General features: G+C 35.1%; 2 protein-coding genes across 7 annotated transcripts in view; one reads left to right on the top strand and one right to left on the bottom strand.

The window, feature by feature from the left end:
* Nucleotides 1-21,015, top strand: part of CASK (calcium/calmodulin dependent serine protein kinase) — a 201,695-nt gene that overhangs the window by 109,019 nt on the left and 71,661 nt on the right. For all 6 annotated transcript variants that reach the window (XM_065741619.1, XM_065741622.1, XM_065741618.1 and 3 more), the window contains exon 6: nucleotides 11,256-11,358. In XM_065741619.1, the coding sequence (XP_065597691.1) occupies nucleotides 11,256-11,358 (103 nt within the window). The remainder of the gene's footprint in view (nucleotides 1-11,255; nucleotides 11,359-21,015) is intronic.
* Nucleotides 5,470-8,556, bottom strand: GPR34 (G protein-coupled receptor 34). The gene is made up of 2 exons (XM_065744011.1): nucleotides 8,470-8,556; nucleotides 5,470-7,209 (listed from the first exon to the last, which is right to left on the bottom strand). The coding sequence occupies exon 2, from the start codon at nucleotides 7,184-7,186 to the stop codon at nucleotides 5,996-5,998; it is 1,191 nt and encodes a 396-aa protein (XP_065600083.1). The 5' UTR covers nucleotides 7,187-7,209; nucleotides 8,470-8,556; the 3' UTR covers nucleotides 5,470-5,995.

The raw sequence follows: 21,015 nt of genomic DNA, 5'->3' as shown, positions 1-21,015 counted from the left end.
TTTTCTTAAACATGATGTTCAGGTTCTTATTCATTGCTGGTGAAAATGCACACCTAATGGTGATGACTATGTTGAAAAATAGTGTTTTGTACCTTAGTATTTTCTCTGTTAAATAGTGTTGTGTTCTTTGTATCTCTTATAGTTTCCATGGAAATAAATAGGAGACATTACTTTGGGAGCAGCCTATGTAATACTGGGAGAAATACTGACTAAATCGAAATTGTCTAAGTTCATGTTTAAATCTACTCAGCTTGAGTCAAGTGCTATGCTGAATCAATGGATTTAAAAATAGATTTTAATTTGCCCCGTGTAAGACTTTTTGCTGTTTGTTGATTTATTTTCAGCAGCTTTAGAATTGCCATTACAGTTCAGCAGAATAGATCCAGAATTTAAGTTCTTATACTGTCTGATAAATTGTGAGAATGTGCAACATAACTCTGGCATTTCTAGCATCCTTTCTGATATAGAAAAGGAATAATATTGCACCCATACCTTCAGTTGTTTGGTTGTCATTAAATAAGCACAGTTATGTGCTCTGGGTAGTTGTTTTACATAGAAAAACAGAAATGAAACAATACCTTTTAAGCTGGAAAACGTAGCTTACAGTTGACAATGCTTAGAAAAATCATCTTTCAATGTTTTTAGACTTCAAGACTTCAATGCTAAAAGCTTCAGTATTTGTCTGTGGTGAAATACTCTGTGCAGCCTCCAGAGGTCTCTTTTACTATATTTGTTTTTCAAAAAATCGGTAGCTGTGCATTGGTCATGATAGTTTTTACTTTTATTTTCCAAAAACAGTTTTTGACTTGAGAACTGTACTGATTATTGTAAACAGGAAGCTTTCTCTGTGGTTTTTTGGCACCATGCTGTAACTTGTGTATTTTCAAGTTAAATATTTGTAAGAGCTTTTTAGCTTCCCTATGTGGCTCTTAACCTTTTGAGAAAATGTGAAAGTGATAAAGTAAAAACAAATCTGAAGCGTGATTATAAAGGCAAAGCTGTTGCACAAAAGGGAGATTTTCTTTACTGTAAGCTGGAAAGATTTGTCTCCAAAACGAATTTCTTGCTGGTAAGGTCCCCTGTCAGGTATTTTTAGCAGACTTTTAAAGTGTCGTTGACAGTATGTATGCTGGCATCATTACCTAGGAGATGTTTTGTGAGAGAAACAGTGGGTATGTTTTTCTTTTAAAAGCACACAGTCATCTCTTTAAGAGGTTTGAGATATTCTTTGAGATATTGAGACCTTGCTTTTAATAGATGCAAAGGTGTACTATCTATCTCTGTATGCAAACTTAAAGGAACCAGGACTCATCATTTACAGCAAAAAGCAAAATAACTTCTGAAGGCAGCTTACAAAAATATAAGCTTAGAAGTAAACCCTAGCACTTTTTTCTTCCTCATTTTGTATCTCGTTTTTCAGTTGTTTGATACAAATGGCTGACTGCCATTTCTCTCCCACTCATATTCTTATATCTATACTTAACACTCTTAACAATGGAGTCTGAATGTTAAGGCTTTTTTTATCTTCATCCTTTCCCCTCAACTATTCCCACCCTCATGAAGTCAGCGAACAACTTCTGTGCATGTATTTTTCCTGTCAATTTTTTACAAGCAGTGAATGGTAATAGCTTTGTAACACCTCTGTTTTCTTGGATTCTGTTGGCAGGGTGCTCTCAGTAATAGGGAATATTTCTAAGAGATGGAGAAAAGGTTAGCAGAAGACTCTCAGCATTACAGAGAATATGTTGAAAATATATTTAAAACATTGGTTTCTTTTTCTTTGTATGCTTTGTTTATGCTCTGCAACAAAACTCATTCTACCCACCCTGATTCTCTACGTGCTTTCAGAGAGAACATCAAACTAAGGAGTCTGCACATAAATGTTCCTGTTCAAGGAACAATATGACTCTTACTTATTTATCAGTAATGTATGACATAGTAACATAATTTATATTTCTCTCTTGTGCTTTCATTGTCTGATATTGTGAAGAAGTCATTCAATTAAAGTTCTCATATTTGGGCTATAATTTTCTTACCTCATAGAAGATACCATCTTACAAGTTCCAAAGGTAGTGAGTTTCAGTGTAGAAACAAAAATCGGTTATTCAAATCAGTTACAATTGGATATGTTAATAATTCATGTTATTAGCTTGATTCTGTCATGCAGTTTTGTATCATGGCTTATGCTATTCAGAGTCTTTAAAGCATGTATTGTACAAATACAACATCACAATCAGGTTCGTGCTTGACATAGGAAGAAGAATGAAGAGGATGGAGTCTGGATTATTTAGCAAGTCGTGTTTTGTATTTGATGTTGAAATTCAACAGAAGATTCAATAAATTACTATAGTTGGCCCTCTGATCATTTGGGAAGCGTTGTTAAGATGAGAAGTAGCAAACATAGTAACACTACTGAAGTGACTAATGATAGGATCACCTGAAATGTCACAGTGTAATTTTCAGCAGAATTCCCAAAAGCTTCAAGATTCTTTGCACTTCACTAATAATGGCTTGCAGTGCCTGCCGTTTACTCTCAGAAGCTGATAAGGTTGATTTCAGAAAAGGTAGTTAAGATTAAATATTAAAATATAGTAGAAGTGCTTGTGTTTGGATTTTGTTCAGTAGTAATTGTTTCCTACATGACAGCACTGTCTAGTTTCAGATCCTGTTCTGAGCCAGTTGATGCTTCAGGCCTTTGATGTCTTGAGACACATTATAAATTTGCACACCTGTGAAAATCTGTGAAGTATTTTCACTTATTTTGCTGTTGTTTTGTTGCTGTTGTTCTGCTATTCCCTTGATATCAGATGCTGACAAAGAGCATATAGTTATTCCTGTTTCCCCTTTTATGTGCCATACCTGATGCTACGGACTTACTGTGTCCTCTTTCAGGTTTCTGTTTCTGAGCTGAAGAGTTTATTCGTTTTATGTATTCTGCATAGAAACTGAATCATATATAAGTTACACAGTATCACAACGATGACTTCTCAGTTTTTCCTCCTAATTTTAAGGGTATCTTTGCTGTTTTTTGCTGTTGAGCAGAGTTGATATCTAACCCCTTTTTTAGGTTTGACCACTGAATATTTGTTATTGCTTAAAAACTTTGTCATCTGCTTACTCTCATACATTACAGATAGTATTCAATGTATCTGTAAATGAACCTATTTCGATATTCTTGGGTAATGTACTGAAGGAAAAAAAACTGATTTTTTTTAAGCTTTATTTCCATTTTTAACTAGATCCAAAGTAACAAATAAATAGCATCTAAGTTCTTTAGAACCTTTTGTAAATGATCTTGCTACGGTTCATGTAAAACCATTATCCCCTCTATCCTGGTGCTTCTCCGTTCTACTAGAGAGCTCCTCTGCTAGTTCCTCTGTAACAGCACTGCTAGAACTGATTTTATGGATTTTATGGTAGATGATTTTCCTCAAGCAAATTCATTCACTTTTCTCTGGGTACCTTATCTACCCAAGCTTTCCTAATTGTATTTGTCTTTGTAGATGCTTCAGTTCCTAATGCAAACACTGAACTACAGCTTCTGAAATCAAAGTTTTGGGTCACACATGCTTTTCATTCCTTATGCACAGTGATTAAAGTGAAGTAATATATGGTCCTGAGAACGTATTACTCTTTACTGAATAAATCTTTTTGTTTTTTTTTTAATTGTCTGTAGATATTATACATGGCTTCTGTGTAGCTCCTCCCCTACAGTCTGTGCAGAATGGCTGTAATGGAGAACACACTTCCTCATAAGAATACACTTAATTGCTTTCACTATTAAAGTTGTAACAAACAAGCCTACATAATAGTGTTCACGTAATGGGCCAGAATCTTAACTTGCTCTACAATAGTGACATTTTTCTCTTGCCTTTTCATGAATTTAGTCATTAACAAAATAAAACTTTAGTAAGCAAGTAACTTACATAGTTTACTAAAGCAGGTCTGGAATACTGAAATGGTTTTCTGCAGTAGTGTGATGTCCATGGCTTGCAATCCTTTTGATAAAATTTCGGGTTTCTGTTGAGCACACTCTTAAGAAACCCCACCCCTTTTTGTAAAAACAAACAAATAAGTAAAACACATTGAGTAACACACATTATTATATTTTGATTTGACAAGATGTTTTCACCCACTTTCAGGAAATGTGGTTTAACCCAGCAGGTGGCTCAGCCCCATGCAGCTGCTAACTCACCTCCCCCTATAGTTGGTGGAGATGATGGGGAAGGTAAAAATGTCAGAATTCATATTGAGGTAAAGACAATTTACTAGGTAAAGCAGAAGCCACGCATACAGGCAAAGCAAAGCAAAGCAAAGAATTCATTTGCCACTTCCCATTGGCAGACAGGAGTATAGCCACCTACAGAATAGCTCATCATGCCTTACTATTTCTTGAAAGACAAGTGTCATCACTCAGAATGTGTCCTTCTTTATCCCAACTTCTGTTGCTGATCATGACAGCATATAGTATAGGACATCCCAGTGGCCAGTTTGGGTCAGCGTCCAGGCTCTGTTCACTTCTTGCTTCTTGTGCAGGGTCAGTTCCTCACTGGCAGGGCAGCATGAGAATCAAGAGTCCTTGACTCTGTACAGCACTGCTTAGTAACAATCAGAACATTGGTGTGCTATTGTTTTCATCACAAATCCAAAATGAGGGACCATACCAGCTACAAGGAAAAAAATTACCACTAATGCATCCAAAACTAGGACACTGAAGTAAAACCACATAAAAATCAAACCATGATGATGTCTATAAGAGGTGAGGTGTTATACTTGCTTTGTTCAGTAGGAATTTTGTAACTAGCTTCTATAAAATCGTAATATTTTGCTGGATTAATACAAATCAGCACATTTTGTGGTAGAGTATGAAGCCGGGTGATATATTAGAGAAGTTACTGATAGTCATATTAAAATCAAATTCCTTCACATAACAGGAGCAATATTGCTTGTATGTGTTAAGCATAATAGAATCTTCTTTTACAGAACTAGTGTCTACTTAGTTTTATCTTTCTGGATTCTCATGCTAGGCATGTAAATTGTCATAAATTGTCATAAATCAGTCATGTCTGTTTGTCTGATCTAACAAGCTCCATCTTCAGCCCTCCTGTTTTAAACAACCTTACAGTTTAAAATTTTACTTTGCTCCTGAATCCACAAACATGTAGACCAGGTGCTTGATCCTGAAAAAATATCAGAGCTGATACTTCCAGTGTTCTTAACGGCTAATTTTTCTGCTCTACTCTGTATGCTGTTTTTTCCTTCTTGAAATACTTTCTGTAGCTGAAGCCACTACACTTTTTGCTCAGAGTTTGTAGGAAATCCTATCTGGCTAAGAATACCCATGTATCATCGCTCCTTCACAAATTTCTGACAAATTTCCTAACCAGTGCTTAATGTTTCCTCAAGTACTCAACCTTGACATTCATTAAAATGATGAGTATATAATAAAGGGCTTAGGAGGCTTGAGTATTTTAATTTTGGTATTTAATGAAGCAAATCTTCAGTAATTATAACTGAATCAATGGTAACTGTGTTCTTCGCCTTATTTTTGAGCCACATATATTGCTAAATTCTCAAATATTTCACTGCAAAAAAAAATTCTGTAACTACGGTTAAATGCCAATCACTTCAAAACCTGTTAAAGCAGAAAGTACGTAAAGTCTTTAATGAATTCATATAGCTCTTTTGAATAAGACACAGTACTTCTGTGAAATGCATGTGTTTATATACACAAATTGCTAATATTAACATCTGTATACAAGATTTCTTATACAGGCTCAAACCACTTTGTGGAAATCTCCCCAAAGCATTGTGTTCTAGGTTTGTCCCACAGAGAGTGTCTGAGATAACTTGATGGAAGTTTCCTGTTTTGTTTTCTTGGATAAACAGGAGTGAAGTACTTCTGAAAAGTTGCTTCTCATTTTCACAAACAGAAGTAAGACTTCTCATTTTGTAACAGGAAGAATGAAACAAGGTTAATATCCATTGGCGCATCTTAAGTTGATATCCTAAAGTGACAATGAGAGAAGCTGTTATCTGTATACTTGATTAAGTCAGACTTCTTCTTTACAGAACTTGAATGGAGAGTGGTAGCAGATAATCGTTCTTGTGTATATTGTCCAAGTTTTATTTCTGAAGTACTTTCCAGAGTCAGACTTGAATCACCATGAATTCTTCTACAGATAAGTTGGAGTACAGTCTTACGTACACTACTCGACATTAGGAAATACATAACTGGGTCTAAGCAGCTGTTAAAAGATGAAAATATGAGCATAACCTCATTGCATGTGTGAATTATTCCCTTCCAGTAGCAAGATGGATTTTGTAACTGTGATGTAATGTAGACAAATCGGAACACGTGGTATGGAACAAAACATATGGTGAAAATAATAAGTACAATGAAGGAATTCCTTGCTGTTTGGGTGTATTTTACTGCATTGGGAAAACTGGCTCTTTTCCTTGAAATTTTCAGTAGGTTCTTGGCAATTTTAACATATGAAAGTATCAAAAGGAAAAAAACTGTCCAAAAAATGATGACAATAATATAATTTAAAACTGCTTCTGTCATTGCATTCTTTTTATTCCGATAATGAAAGCACAAGGTAGAATTGCTGACCTCATTCCTAAAGAGAGATGGTGCAACTACTAATAAAAACCCTATTAGTGCAAGTGCCCACACAATGCAACAGATATGTATACTTCGGGTAGTAGTCAACATCTTAGGTCGTTTCACAGACTTATTAATTTTTATGTAACGATCTAGGCTAATTAGTCCCAACAGTACTATGCTAATGTACATGTTCATGTAAAATAGAGTTCCTACAATTTTGCATAAAATCCGTCCAAACATCCACGTGTTCTTGCTAATGTGATACAGTATTCGGAAAGGAAGACAGAAGATCAGCAATAGGTCCGCGACGGCTACATTTAACAAGTAGACTTGGATGGAATTCCTTTTCTGGTGAATAAACAGGAATGCAAACAGGGCTATAATATTTCCAACCAATCCAACAGCAAAAATAACAGAGTAAAAAAGTATGAGAGCAAATGACAGTGCGTCATCTTCTAAGGAACAGCTTGCGTTGTGTTGAATTTCTGAGGCATTCGTGGCTAGATCAGTTTGGTTACTCCAAAAGGCTTTCTTAAGTGGGAGAATGGTCAGTAAATCAGCTGAAGGTGCAGCCATTTGTGAGGATTTTCTTAGTTGTTCTGTCAGGATGCAAAGAGAAATTGTAAATATTAAGTTGCCACAGGAACACTTTTTTGCATACAAAGCATTTATGTAATATGAATAGCACTGAGTCAGCACTATTATATTAGTTTCTTTTTAATTATTTGTATCTTTGTGTAAAGTTAGGTAGTTTTTTTCCTTTTGTGGAATGTTTATAAGTCAAGATTGTGCAAGGAAACTGATGTTAGCTTGGAAGTTACATTAATTCAGTAACAGATTGTTTTTGCATGTTCTCTTCTTCAAGTTTTTAATGTCACTGAGAGTACATTTTTCACCAGGAAGGTATAATCTGGAAGATAAAAGTCAGCATTGACTGAAGAAGGAAAACCAAAAGAAAACACTTGATCAGTATAGCAGAACAGTAGTTAGCTATTTAGAGGGGTTGTTACAACCAGTTATTAGCAATACTTTTTTTTTTTTTTTCATAAATTTGTATGCCATGGTGTTGAAAGATTTATATAATAAGTTTATTTAGTTTTGGTTTTTTGGGGTTTTTTTTATTGTTTGTTTTTTATTTTAGAAATGAGCTAACATTCCCCTAATCTGAAAAGAACTGTAAAATTGTTTTGGGGACTCTAAATGTACATTTCCAGTAACAGTAATAAGGGAAAAAAAAAAAAAAACACTCCAAGTCTTAAAAATGTTTGACTTTGATAATGCAGTGAAAATTGCAATGTTTTAGATTAAAAGCTTAGTAAAAAGTGATGTACACACAGAATCTGAATTATTGAGAGGATATTAATAATAAAGTACTATAACATTTCATCTTGGCTGATCTTAAAATTTCATTAGATGTGGGCAGTCTGTTCCAGTTTTACAAGTACAGCTGTCTTTACATATTAGCCATTTAGTATGGTATGGGCTAACAGTAATTATAAAAAATTTATCTGGTTTAAAAAAATATGGTATCTTCAAATACACATTGAAACCTCTCTATGTTTTAAATGTTATGTTTATGTTGCTTCTTTGTAAAAACATGCTTGGCATCATGACTTACATAATTAGTTACATCTTTTAGGTGAATAAGGACTGGAAAAAAATCAATTAAACTGCAAATGCTTCTGATATACAACTTTTAACTGTCTTAAGTTTTGTCATCTGCAAGTAGGCATGCATACTTAAACTTAGAAATATTTAATTACATGACAATTACTTACAAAGGTCATAAGTACCTTTGTAATTAAAAGAATATAAATAAGGATTTGTTATATCATAAGCATAAAAAAGAAACCACTTACCATTTGTGTTTTAAGAACTTCTGCTGATTTTGAAAACCACTGCTGAAGAGAGGGAGGAGTAACGTGTATGCATGTCCTCTTATTAGAAAGCTGGAGTACCAGCTTCTCTGTGAAAGCTTAAGAATCAGCTGATGCGGTGCAATTAGCTACAAGGGGAAGTTTGAACTAGTGTTGCAACTATTTTTTAAAGATATTTTTTAAGTAGCAAGACCCAACTTATAGGAAAGATTGACTTTGCTGTTAACTTGGACTTTGCTGGGTTGAGGTTATGTCATACAGGTTTACTGAATTTCACTCTGAATTGGAGATTGGGATTTTTCTCACAGAAACTGTTTCTTGTGACAGACCTCAGTGTCTTCCTTTTTGATAAGTAGTTATGTTGGTACTCCATGTCTTGTTACTGGCATGAAAATAGTAACACTTCTTCAAGATTCAAGCATAGAGGGAAGAAAAATGAATACCACATTGAAGTGACACATTTTTGTTACTCTGGCATAGCTCTCATCCATCTACCTACCATCTTGCTGAAAGTGAGAAATCTGAGGTTGATTTTTTTTTCACTTAAACTAGCAGTGATGATACATAGATCACTCTGAAAGTAATGCCTCCTGTTTATTTGCAGGAAAACCACATCAAATACAAAGATGGCAATAAAACTATTTGATACAGAAAATTCTCATCTACAAAACACTATTTTTCAACATACCACCATTAGCTATGCATTTTTGCCAGCAGTGAACAATAGCCTGCATGCCATGCTTATGAAAATCTGCATCTGTGGAGGTGACTCACTGTAGCTAGTATCACTACTGAAATACACCACCCACCACCTCCCTGTGCTCACATTTACTACTTGGTCTCCATGAATGTTCAGCAAGCATCAATGAGTGTCAGTGGCTACAAATTTTTCTGCATGGGTTAATTCACCTTTGCTTCATCTGCACTTCATGTCAGACGTCAGTGTGTCAGACTGCCCCTCTGCTACCATCTGTCACACAGCAACAAAAGGGAACTGAATGGAACCGAGGGAAAGTTCAGCCTCTACTACCATCCCACCCACATCTGGCTCTGATGTTGTGGGTGAACATGATGAATCAGGAGGCATTACTTTTGGAGCAGCTTAACAGTTTCAGTAAGACAAAATACTCAGAAATAATACCACCTGGTAATACTATTTAAAATAGGATTTAAGGAATTTAAAACTATAATTTTAAATTGCCAATTTAAAAATCGATTCTAGAAGTCCTAGTATGAGGTATATTTAATAACTCATGAATATTATATTGGCTTGGTATTTTCCTTAGTATTTTAAATGTCAGTGTCCATGTTAACGTTATTAAAATATCGTCAGTCTGAGAATCAAATTTGTTTGGGACTCTGCAAATTTCATTCGGACTTGATGTTAATGTGTTGTCATAGTTTCATCCCAATACTGAATAGGACAAGAAGCATTGGGAAGATTTGTTCATGTATTTTCTATCAGGTATTAATAGTCATGTCACCAAATCTGAGTGCTTTACTGTAACTGTTATGGAAACATCCAAGGTAACAGTTCATGACTCTTGGTGAATACATAGATTAGACTTTGGTTAAGATAAGGTTTTATAGACTTCTAATATGGTAATTACAACTTCCAAAAGTTTCATTAGCTGTAGGTGTTCTACTAAACACCTAGGTCATGAACCTAAATTAAAATCATACAGTACAGGTAATGCACCCAATGCAGAAGGAAATTATTTATGGATTCTTCCACAGCTTGATTAGTTGTCCATGCCAGGAGGTTGTAATAGTGCTGTTCCAGGTTTGAGCAATTTAGTAATGTTACCCCCAAACGCAGTCTAACCTTAGATCATCTGCATAGTGAGCAGCTGAGTTCTCTCAGGTTCTTTGCAGGAGGACAAGTGTAAAAGAAACTTAAGGCAGCATATACTTACCTTCTTAGAGAAGGAAAAATCTGAAGACATTCTGAAGATAGGTAACCTATTTGAAGATCCTTGTTTTGCAGTGTAAGCAGTAACTTTTTCTCATGAAGTAGTGTACAGGCAGATTTCACATCCTTTCAAATAACAGAGCTGACTGTGCAAAGGGAGGCTCTGTGTAAGGGTAGGAAGTCATTCTATATTAATCACAGTATTACTACATTGTATTTTTAAGTAGACTTTGTCTGTTGCTCCCTCACATCAGTAACCACTCTACCAAATAATGCTATTACTATATTTTTATATGTTGCATCTTAATATTATAAGTAAGTGGAAAAACTGTAGAAAATAAAAAATATGAATGACTTTGCATGGAATGCAGTTAGAAACTTAAGCAGTTTACCCTGTCACTTAATAGAAATGTCACAACAATGTTGTTTCTATGCAGCTGGAAAGTGATCCTACTGTGGTTGGGGCTCAAAGTGTAAAGAATAAGATCACAGACACTGTGTCATAGGGCAGGATGTATCTACTGAAGAGCTAGAACAGTGTAAAGCATAAGAGTGAAATGTGAAAATAAAAACTAACACCAAGAAAGAAAATGTCAACATTTATTGTCTCCATGTTATTGCAGTTTTACTCTGTGTTCCTTGTGAGTTCTGTTAAGTCCTGAAATGGTTTTGGTATGCCTGGGACAAGTAAAAAGGAAGCCAATGGAGAGGATCTCATTCCAAAAATGTCACAAATTAAGAATTTCTTAAAAAAAAAAAAGTTCTGTCTGTTTGCAAATTTTTGAAAGTAAATTCTAAGGTGCCAATTGTACTTTTCAAATAATATAATAATTTGCTTTTTCGTTGTTGTTTTCAGCCACACTGTGTACTGCTTGCCTCAAAAGAGAATTCAGCCCCAGTAAAGCTTGGTGGCTTCGGGGTAGCAATTCAATTAGGAGAATCTGGGCTAGTTGCTGGAGGTAAGAAATTGTCCTTCAAAGTTATATAATATTACAGAAGTTTTACTGCAGAGTTCTGTGCTTCCAACATAGCCTGGGCTGCAAAACAAGGACTCAATCTTTACTAAAGACTTTGTTAACAATATGTGTACACAGGTATCTGAACTGCAAAAATGTATTACATTGTGTGTACAGATACTGAGTAGTAAAACTCTATAAATGCTTCTCAGCAGCAGCTCTCACTGTTTTGATCAAAATGAAATTGGAAAATGCAAATTTTTTTTTTCATTTTGATACAGTCCTTGGCGGAGTTAGTCCATGCTTGACAAAGCACACAACATAAAACGCCATCAAGATTGAAATGTGTGTCAAAGCAATTGGCTAAAGGTTTAGTACAGCATCCTTAACGCTGCCATATGTTTTTTAGGCAATTTCTGTCAGTTTACTCTGCTTAATAGCAAAATATTACTAGCTTTCACATGTGATTCTTTCCTGTGTTTTAATATTTCGTTGTATTTATTGCATAAGACACCAATATCTTGATACTGTATATTTTTTGACTGTGTGTTTTGTTTTCTGTGAAATTTATTTCCTCTAGCTACCTTCCATATTGTTCCAGACAATAGGGTTATGCTGTAATCAGCCTGCACAGATGAAGACCCAATCAGTTTTCTGGTGTTTTCAGTGCCAGAGTAGGAGACCACAACAAAAGATTTAATTAACTTTGGGTGGTTTTTGTTTTTGTTTTTTTTTCTTCAAAAGGGAGTAACTTCCTCTTAGTATGTCTCAGTATCTTCTTCAAAAACTCACATTTTCTTATGTAAACACTTAAAAGATCTTTGTCAATTTAGCTTTTATATAATTTTTTTAAATAAAAAGCAAAACCAGTTTAAGCATATCAACATCTTCCACACTCTTCTTGTAATTACAAATACCTGGATATTTATTACCTACAGTCCTAGATAGGTCATTTTCTAAAAAAATACCCACTCAGCTTAGAAGCTGTTGGCCTTTTTTTCCTAAATAAGCTAATTTCTTTCTTTGCTTTTCATATTTCTCAAATGATATTTAAACCATTGCTTTTTTTAGTGATAGTTCCTACCATTTTGTTTATGATTCCCTCATTTTTCTTCTTCGTTCTGAGTAACTTTTCCATTTTTTTTTCAGTGCCAGCTACTCTTTTGAAGCTAATCAGTTACATTGAACTTACTTTCAGACTACTAGCTGTCTCACCAAAAACTTGAAGTTCAATTTAGAAAAAATTCCTGCATTTTGCCCAGATTTCATCACGTCCTTCCTTTCCTGTTCTGCAGCCCCATTTATCATTCATGTATTCAACTGTCTTCTAGTTATCTGTGCTGGCCTGGCCCTTCCTTTCCTGTGTAAATGTTCTCATTCCTTTTTAGCTCTGCTTGGAGTACTTACAGAAGCTCCTTTTTTTTTTATTTAAGCCTCATCAGTATAATATTTTGCTGCTTTTTTGTGTGTGTGTGTGTTTTCCTTATAAGTCTGCCTTCACATTGTTTTTCTCTCTCTCAACTGTCATTCCCAGTTTGTTATCTTTTCATTAGTGAATGTTATCTTCACCTTCAAATTCATCTAACTTTCAGGGGTACCTAGAACATTTGCACTTCATTTATATACCATTTAATATTTTAATTCTTCTACTTGTTTCAAGTTTTCTCCTTAACAGACTCCTTATCTTATTCTTCTGATCTTCCATTCCAGTCTTTGTACTTCAAACTACATCTGGCAGTTCTTTTCCTTTCCAGAGTACTTCCTGAAAGCATAGTACTAGACACTTCCCTATACAGCACTTGCAAGATTTCATTTCTGCTACTGCACAGTGATGTCCTATACGTATTATGGAAAGGTTAATTATACTGCCTATACCGGGCTATCGGCTTCTTATTTTTATTGTTTAAGTTGTTGCTATGCCCTACATGCAAATACTGTTTTCTAGTAAGTATAATTAAAAAATTAGATACTATTCATTTGTTGATTTTTCTCCTGAATGAAATAGAAACCTTCCTTATAGGGAATCTTGTAAACACATGTTCACATTCTTTTTTTAACTTTTTTTTTTTAATTGCTTCTACTTAACATACTCAATATTTACCCTCCAGCATGGTAATTCCCATATTTGCTGGTTTTTTTCTGCCGTGAAAAAACAAATTCTTACTTAAACAAAAGCTATTTTGAGATTAAACTTCTCTTACTGTCCTTAAAAAAAACACTATAATCCTAACCCATTTTGGTTTTCACTGTTCTTCAAATCTTTTACAGTACTGTCTCGTACATGCTGGAAATGCAATGTTTGCTTACCTTTGCTTATCTAATATGTATTACTACAATATCTTAACAGGATCTATTAATTACTAGTATCAATTCCTATGTAGATGATCCTGATGTTCAAGAAGTGCTTGGAGTAGTTTATCTTTTAAGACAGAATAAGATAGCTTTTGTGTAGAAAAGGCATGTCCTCACTGAAAGTAGTGAGGCTGTAGTGAAGTTCAACATCCCTTACTCTTGCATACAAAGCCCCGCCACTCTACAAAGCTCTTCTATTTCTGTGATGGTCACTCTGTTTTTTGTGGTAGTATTTTTGCCTAAAATAGAAGCTGCTTTATCTAAAATATTCAGAGGTTATCACTGCTATTTGTTTTTCTTTCATACATTTGCATTTGTGCCATTTTTTTTTTACCTAACCTTTTTGTATCAGTGCTCTTGTACCTGACAAGATTGTGTGTAGTCCATGTCATCGCATAATGGGATGGAGTTTGGTCCCTTGGTTTCTGCCAAGCATATCTTCTAGCGTCAGCTTTTGCTTTATTTGTGACTGCAGGATTTTTTGAACTTAATGAAATACAGCTTCTTCCAGTGTACATAACTTTTGGAAAAAAAGAAAAGAAAAAAAAAAGAAAAACAAACATTTGGGTATTCTTGTAATAAATTAAGTTCCGGGAATTGAAAGTAGGCCAGTCTTAATCTTATGTCATATGTGAAAGATCAAGTTGCGCTGTTTAAAAAAGTATAATTACTGTGCTCTTTCAAGCAGAGAGTTATTTTACAGAAGTATAAATATATCTCCTGATAAAAAGATAAGACATCATACTAGATGTTATTAATGAAAATGTTTAGAATAGATTTTAGGAACACTGTAATTAAACAGCTAACAACCCAGTGGAGTTTATTTTTAAGAGAGTTTAATTATTACTAAGCATGAAAAAATTGACATAGCTGGAACTCATTTTTTATAAGACCAAAAGGAAAAATGTAAGGAAATCCACTGTGTATCCCCATTAGCTGCAATACAGTTAGCAGAAACCGTGTCATCTCCTGGGCTACAGGAAATTTTTTTCATGAACTGTCTGTCTCTGAAGGCCTTTTTCTTGAAGTTCTTAACATCAGCAGTAGAAAATTTAGCCAAAGTATATTAATTTGAAGCATTTAAGTAGATAGTTAAAGATAGAATTATGCCAGTATACGAAATAAAGATCATTGTAATTGTAAGTGAAAGTCTTCTAAGTAACAGGTTGTTACATTAAGCAGTCCATGTTTTCATGGCTATGATGCAGTTGAAGTATTGGAACCTGAGAGGTCTCGTATTATAATTTCTGTCTTCTTCCTTGGACAGTTTTTCTTTCATAACATGACATTAATTGTCACAATATTTTCTTAAATAAAAGTGATGATGTCCAACTTAGCAGATATCAAATATCTTAGTCTTAGAATGATTAGCTAGTATATGGTATAAGAATCTGAAAAACTTCTGCGGTGCCCATGACAAAAGAAAAGGCAATGAGCACTAACTGGAATACAGGAGGCTCCATCTGATCATCAGTATTTCTGTACTGTCTGTGTGATGGTTTACTGGCACAGGTTGCCCAATGAGGCTGTGGAATTTCCTCTGTGGAAATCTCCCAAAAGCCACTTGGACAGGATCATGGGCAACCTGCTCTGGGTGTTCCTGTTTGAGTAGGGGTTGGAGCAGATGGACACAGAGGGTCCTTCCAGCCAGTGAATAAAAAGCTGTTGAATCCACAACTGCTTTTTCCTTCACTTAGTTCAAAATAACTGTATATAGACTCAATGGTATGATGTTCTGTGCTAGCAGTTAAGTCTTCTTTAGCAATGGATAGTTGACTTTTTTTTATCTGTTTTTTTACTTTTTCTCATAGCAGCAAAATGTCACTGCTAATCCAGCCCAGTATTGATTTTTAGATACTGTTACTTAACTCCTCTAAATTTCTTCAGAATTCTTAAGTTCTATGAATAACTTTAAAGCACACAAAGTGTTCTTGGTTCTTTGTAATCTGGCCTTCTACTACAAATTACTACTAAGATGGCAAAGGAAGACATTACTGTAAATTTCCCTACAAATAAGACCATGAAGTTTGGGGAAATAATGTAAAAAAAAAAAAAAAGTGTAAAATAATTTTCTCGGTGATTTTCGAAGTACCGCTTTAAAGTTTTATTTTTATTTTTCTCATGTTGTCCAGCCTTTTTTTTTTATCATAGGTTCTCAATTATGCAGCAGATCTTTTTTCCAAGGACAGGTAAATGTTTGTAAACTAAGGTTGTACACTACTATTCTTTCATTCAAATGAAAGTGTTTTATTCCTCTGCAAAGCAAGAACAATATTTCACTTTTTTTATTTATTTATTTTAATAAAAGCTATTGACCCTCTTCAAAGCTTTGCCTCTGATAGAATTTGCTTTATTTAAAAGCTACAATTGAAATTTACTGTCTCTCAGAAATTTCTCTTCACATCTGGGTTGATTTGAAACGACTTACAGGAGGCTAATGTTTGAAAGTCAGCTTAGATGTACTTCCTCTATGATAGTATTATGCCTGAAAAGGCCAGTGAATCAATTATTATAATTTTTCTGGATATCGTGTGATCTTTGCTTGTTCATTTTCCCAACATTAGTGTCCAGGTGCCCAGTTGTCTGATAATAGATCTTCTAAAAAACATTTTCTTCAGACAGTCTTCTGTGCTGAGGCTGAATTGCCTGTTTTTTAATTCTCCCCATCTTCTCCATGCACCTGCTTTAAACACCTCTATTGTCTGGAGTAATGTGGAAAGGAATTAAAAGTAACAAAGTATGATCTATCTGATGTCATGTGTGATTCTTCAATTCCTTCCACATTATTCTGGACATCCCAGTCTTTTAGAAACTTCTTAATTTAAGAACATATTCATATTACACTATTGTGAGAGGTCAGATGGTGATGTTTATTAGTACCTCACATTTTTTTCCTAAAAATTATTTGTTCCAGTTGTTTCCTTTGTACATCGTTCAGATACTACTGCTGTTGAAAGACTCTTCTTCTGATATCTTGGTCATCAATCCCCTGCCTTAGGGATGACAAAATCTGATTGGGTCTCTCTATATACTCTTCTTCTTGTGGAAAGCATAGCCCTATTGTCTGGAATAATATGGAAAGAGTCATAGAAACTAAATTATCAAAGGTAAGTCAAAATTTATCTTTAGTGCTTGTGAATGATATCACATTGACATCATCTGAAGACTGAAGCTGTTTATCCACAGAAAAAGAAACCACCCAAATTTACAATGTTATAAATTTCCACAGTATCAAAATGCCTTAAAACTGGTAGACAAAAAACAAAAAACAAAAAAGTGTATAGAAGTAGGATGTGTAACATCTGTGCCTTTTCAGACATTAAGCAAATAAGCTTTATGCAAATAAAGCTATTCTTCATGGGGTGTCGTTAGAATATATCCATGGGCTTTCTTATATCTAGAATAAAGGAAAGTATATTTAAATAAAGAGAAAATGATTTTGCTTACTGTTCTGTTTCACCTGCTTCCACAAAGATGGAAAGCTGCTGCAGAAACACCAAAAAATGCAAGATTTTCTAAAATCTTAAACTGGATTTTGTATAAGATACAAGCTTTCTACTTAGCAACTATCAGCACAAGTGGTATTTGGTTTAAAGAGTATTTAGGAGCCGTGATTTTTGCACACTTTCTTGTCTCTAGATTTTGTTTATCCTGTTACTATCTTGTAGTTACAAAACAAGAAAGATCATATCTATTTGAGTTCATATGTGCACTCCATTTTGCTGAGCACAGTGCAGTAATACTTGCCCAGATACGTTTCTAAAATAACCTCAAAATCACCATTTCCTCTTCTGATGAACTCAGCAGTTGCTTGTCGTGAGGATCATAGCTGCCCCAGAAGTGACCTTAGCTTTTTTAATAGTTTCTAATATATTTTCTCACATATGTTTTCTCATTTTAAAAGTGAACAGTAAGGTTTAGTAGTACTGATTTTTCAGCATTCTGTGCAGTAGCATCATTTTAAATCTAGTTAAATATAGAAGTCTGTTGGGGTATTAAAAAGCTGTGTAAAATGTTGCTTGTTGCTTTATTAGTCTAGTGATTTTGCTTAACATCAAGCTATGCATTAAAATGAATTTGTATGATATACTGGTTTTGCATGAGGGGAATAAAAATCCAGTTCTTCTACCTGAGATTGAAAATTCTTTTAACTTCCAAGGGAGTAAAAGTAGATTTGGGATGATCTCTTTAACTTCTAAGTCTGCTGGAGTTTGTCTGTAAGAGCTGTTGGGTATTAAGAAATGTGTGTAGCTTCATGTTCTAATGGCATACTCTGAATGAGCATCGGATAAAGCAAAATAGGAACCTTGGGATACTGAAAAGTTGTAATTTGTCCAATGTTGCATAGCAAATAAAAAATGAATCTCAAGAAGCTGTTGCACTTTTCTTATTCTGTTAGAAAAATATATGGAAAAAAAAAACATAATATGGCAAATAATGAACAGTGCTGACAGTGGATGGGAACAGCGTAAAAATGCTTGCAAGTTATGTTTTGTCTGCAATTTTGATATGTGTAAAATTGCAAGCTATTTGCCTCTTGTTGGCATTCAGTAGTTCAGTAATTACTTTTCTATTTCCTAGCACTGTAGTCAGTAAGAGAAGTAAAGGAGAAAGGAAGTTTATCCACCATCAAGACACCACTTTCAAAATTTAGGGAAGCTGATTAATGCTCAATCTGAAGTAATTATCCTGTTCTGCGTATATTTATGAGTGCATTTGAATAATGAAGGATTTTTCTTCTAATGAATTTCTGCAAAGTAATTTTAACTTGAACATTTTACTAGGGAGAAAAGGAAGCAAAAAACGTGTACTTTTGATAGTATCTTGATAGTTTGAATTGCTACTTCTGTACAGCCCATGATTAGTTCAGGCAAGATGATGCTTAATATTTGAGAACTAGAAATGAACAGATGAAAAGAAGCAGGCTGTATCTTTGATTTGTATTAAGAGATAAATCTTATTTTTCCCCATTTCATCAGCATTCTGTGCATCAGCACCAGCATAACCCAGTATGGTGGGTTGGCCTTGGCTAAGGGCCAGCCTCCCTGGGCTGAGGTCAGTCTATCCTATCTGCCTCACCTTCTTCTGCACACTTCTCCCCAGCTCAAGTATGGGGGCTTCCTACAAGCTGCAATCCTCCCGGATAAGGCTGCTCCTGTGTGGGTCCCCCATCGGTTTCGTTTTTTTATCTGCTCCACTGTAGTCTTCTCCATAGGCTAAAAAGGAAACTTCTGCCCCAACACCCAACTCCCCTCCTCCTTCTCTGACCTTGGTGGCTGCAGCGCTGTTTCTCACATGTTTTCCTTCATTCATTACACTGCTGTGCAGCATATTTTCTTGAATGTACTTTCCCAGATGCTCTGCCAACTTGACTGACCACCTCAGCTTCAGCCATCAGTTGAATCCATTTTGGAGCTGGCTGCAGAGAGCCACATCCAACATGGAGCAGCTACTGCTGCTTCTCACAGAGGCCATCCCACTGCAGTCCTCACCCAGCACCCAGTAATATATTGCTCATGTAGCATGTGTTGCTGCAAAATAGGCTTTTAAAACTCAGGAGAAAGCGTAGAGGCAGTAGCTGTGTGCCAAGGACACATTTCCTCAGAACAAGATGTTCTGTTGTTCAGTTGTTCTGTGTACAGTTGTTCTGTAGGCCTTCTGTCAGTAGGCCTGTCGGGCTCAGGTTCACTTCTCTGACAGTACACAGTCATTTAACTGTGGTAATCCCTGCAGCAGTTACTTCTGTATAACAGAAAAATGGTCCCATGCTGAGATGGATAGCACATAAATACTGGACATACACATTAAGTCAACTTAGGATATATCACTTGGTATTTAGGCTTATTAGTTTCATTAGCTACTTGATCCAGACAGCTCTATCTCTCTGAAGTTTAATGCCTCTTTCAAATCTTTGTTTATCCTCGTGATATCTTCTCTTTCTTCTTTCTTTTAATAATCACTTTTCTCTTGACTTCCTAGATTCACAACAGCAATTAGAAAGCCTAATAGCTTCAGAGTGTATATGTTTTTTCCATTCAAAAAAAAAATATATTTTAACAACAGCTTTATTACCACTAGTGTTTGCTTTTTTACAATGTGTAAGAAAGGTTACACCTGCTCCAAAATTGCGAACGGGTGTATCTGAACAAATGTGCCAGGAAGTTTACTACTGAAATAAACAAGACTTGGGTCAGCCAGGCTGCCTTGTGGTCTTGCAAAATGCCTCTCATATACAAAATTTTCAGACTGTGGTGCTCATACCACTAATGTCACATGAGTAAGTGAAGCCCTTTTCAAATACTTTGAACAGGCAGCTTTTGCTCCCTCTTTACATACATTGCCTCATACAGAGGTTGAAATACTGATACACCAATGATGGAATTTTAGGGAAAAGACTTAGGAATCTGTTACAGCTTGGTAATTATAGGCACATGGAAAGAAAGAATATAGAGTTCTCAGCATCTTTAAGCATCTTAAGCATACCAGATATATGTGTTTTTCCTTTTCATTCCTTTCCCTGTCCCCAAGTATCCAAAAGAGAAAGACTTTGGATCATCCAGGCAGATAATTTTTCCCTTTTATTTGTGAACTTAAAGACTTGCCTTTGAAGTGCATCAGTTAGGCTGGAAGATAGACATAAACCTGTACATTGTATATAACTAGCAAGAAGAATTGTTGATCTTTCCCCAAGTCCATTTCTCTTTATACATTGTAAATATCCCTTATCTTTCTCCAGTGCTATGAGAGATGAGCTAGACTGCAGCATCTTAATATTTTACTTCTTTTTCAGCCTGTGTAGGAATTGCCCTCTAACTATCGCATCAGTCTAGACTGCATAGCTTCTTAATCCTCACAGATGAAAAAAAAAAGAGTGGGGACCAGTTTGCAGAGCATGGTTAGACCATATTGCTGCTTTAGGTTGCATGAAGGAAGGATGATATGTAGTAAATTAATGCCAGATAGTCTCCTAGGTGTTTGTTATGTGTTTGTTACCAGTGCTGTTACTTAGCTAACTCACATTCAAGTGTTCTGCTAATCAAGTAAGACAGGAGTCTCTTTACAAGAAAAAAACTGAATAAAATAAATGCAATGCTAACTCTAGGGGCTTTCAGGACTATGTTGTGAACTTACAGCCAGCACAGTGTTTCTGCAGGAGCCTTTAAATTACCCTATAGTATCATTAAGGTAGAATAACTTTAAAAAGTGATACAATTGGTACAATTGTAATTTTTTTTTCTTTTCTGTTAGTGCATGGTCAAACTACTGTTGTCCAATGGCTGTCTTGTTCATTAAGCATTGGTGATGACC

Source organism: Cyrtonyx montezumae, unplaced genomic scaffold (assembly GCF_038088225.1).
Source record: "Cyrtonyx montezumae isolate F1298 unplaced genomic scaffold, pur_monq_1.0 scaffold_3, whole genome shotgun sequence".
In the NCBI taxonomy this organism is placed as follows: Eukaryota; Metazoa; Chordata; class Aves; order Galliformes; family Odontophoridae; genus Cyrtonyx; species Cyrtonyx montezumae.
The sequence above is the reverse complement of the archived record's forward strand: the minus strand, read 5'-3'. Positions and strand labels throughout refer to the sequence as shown.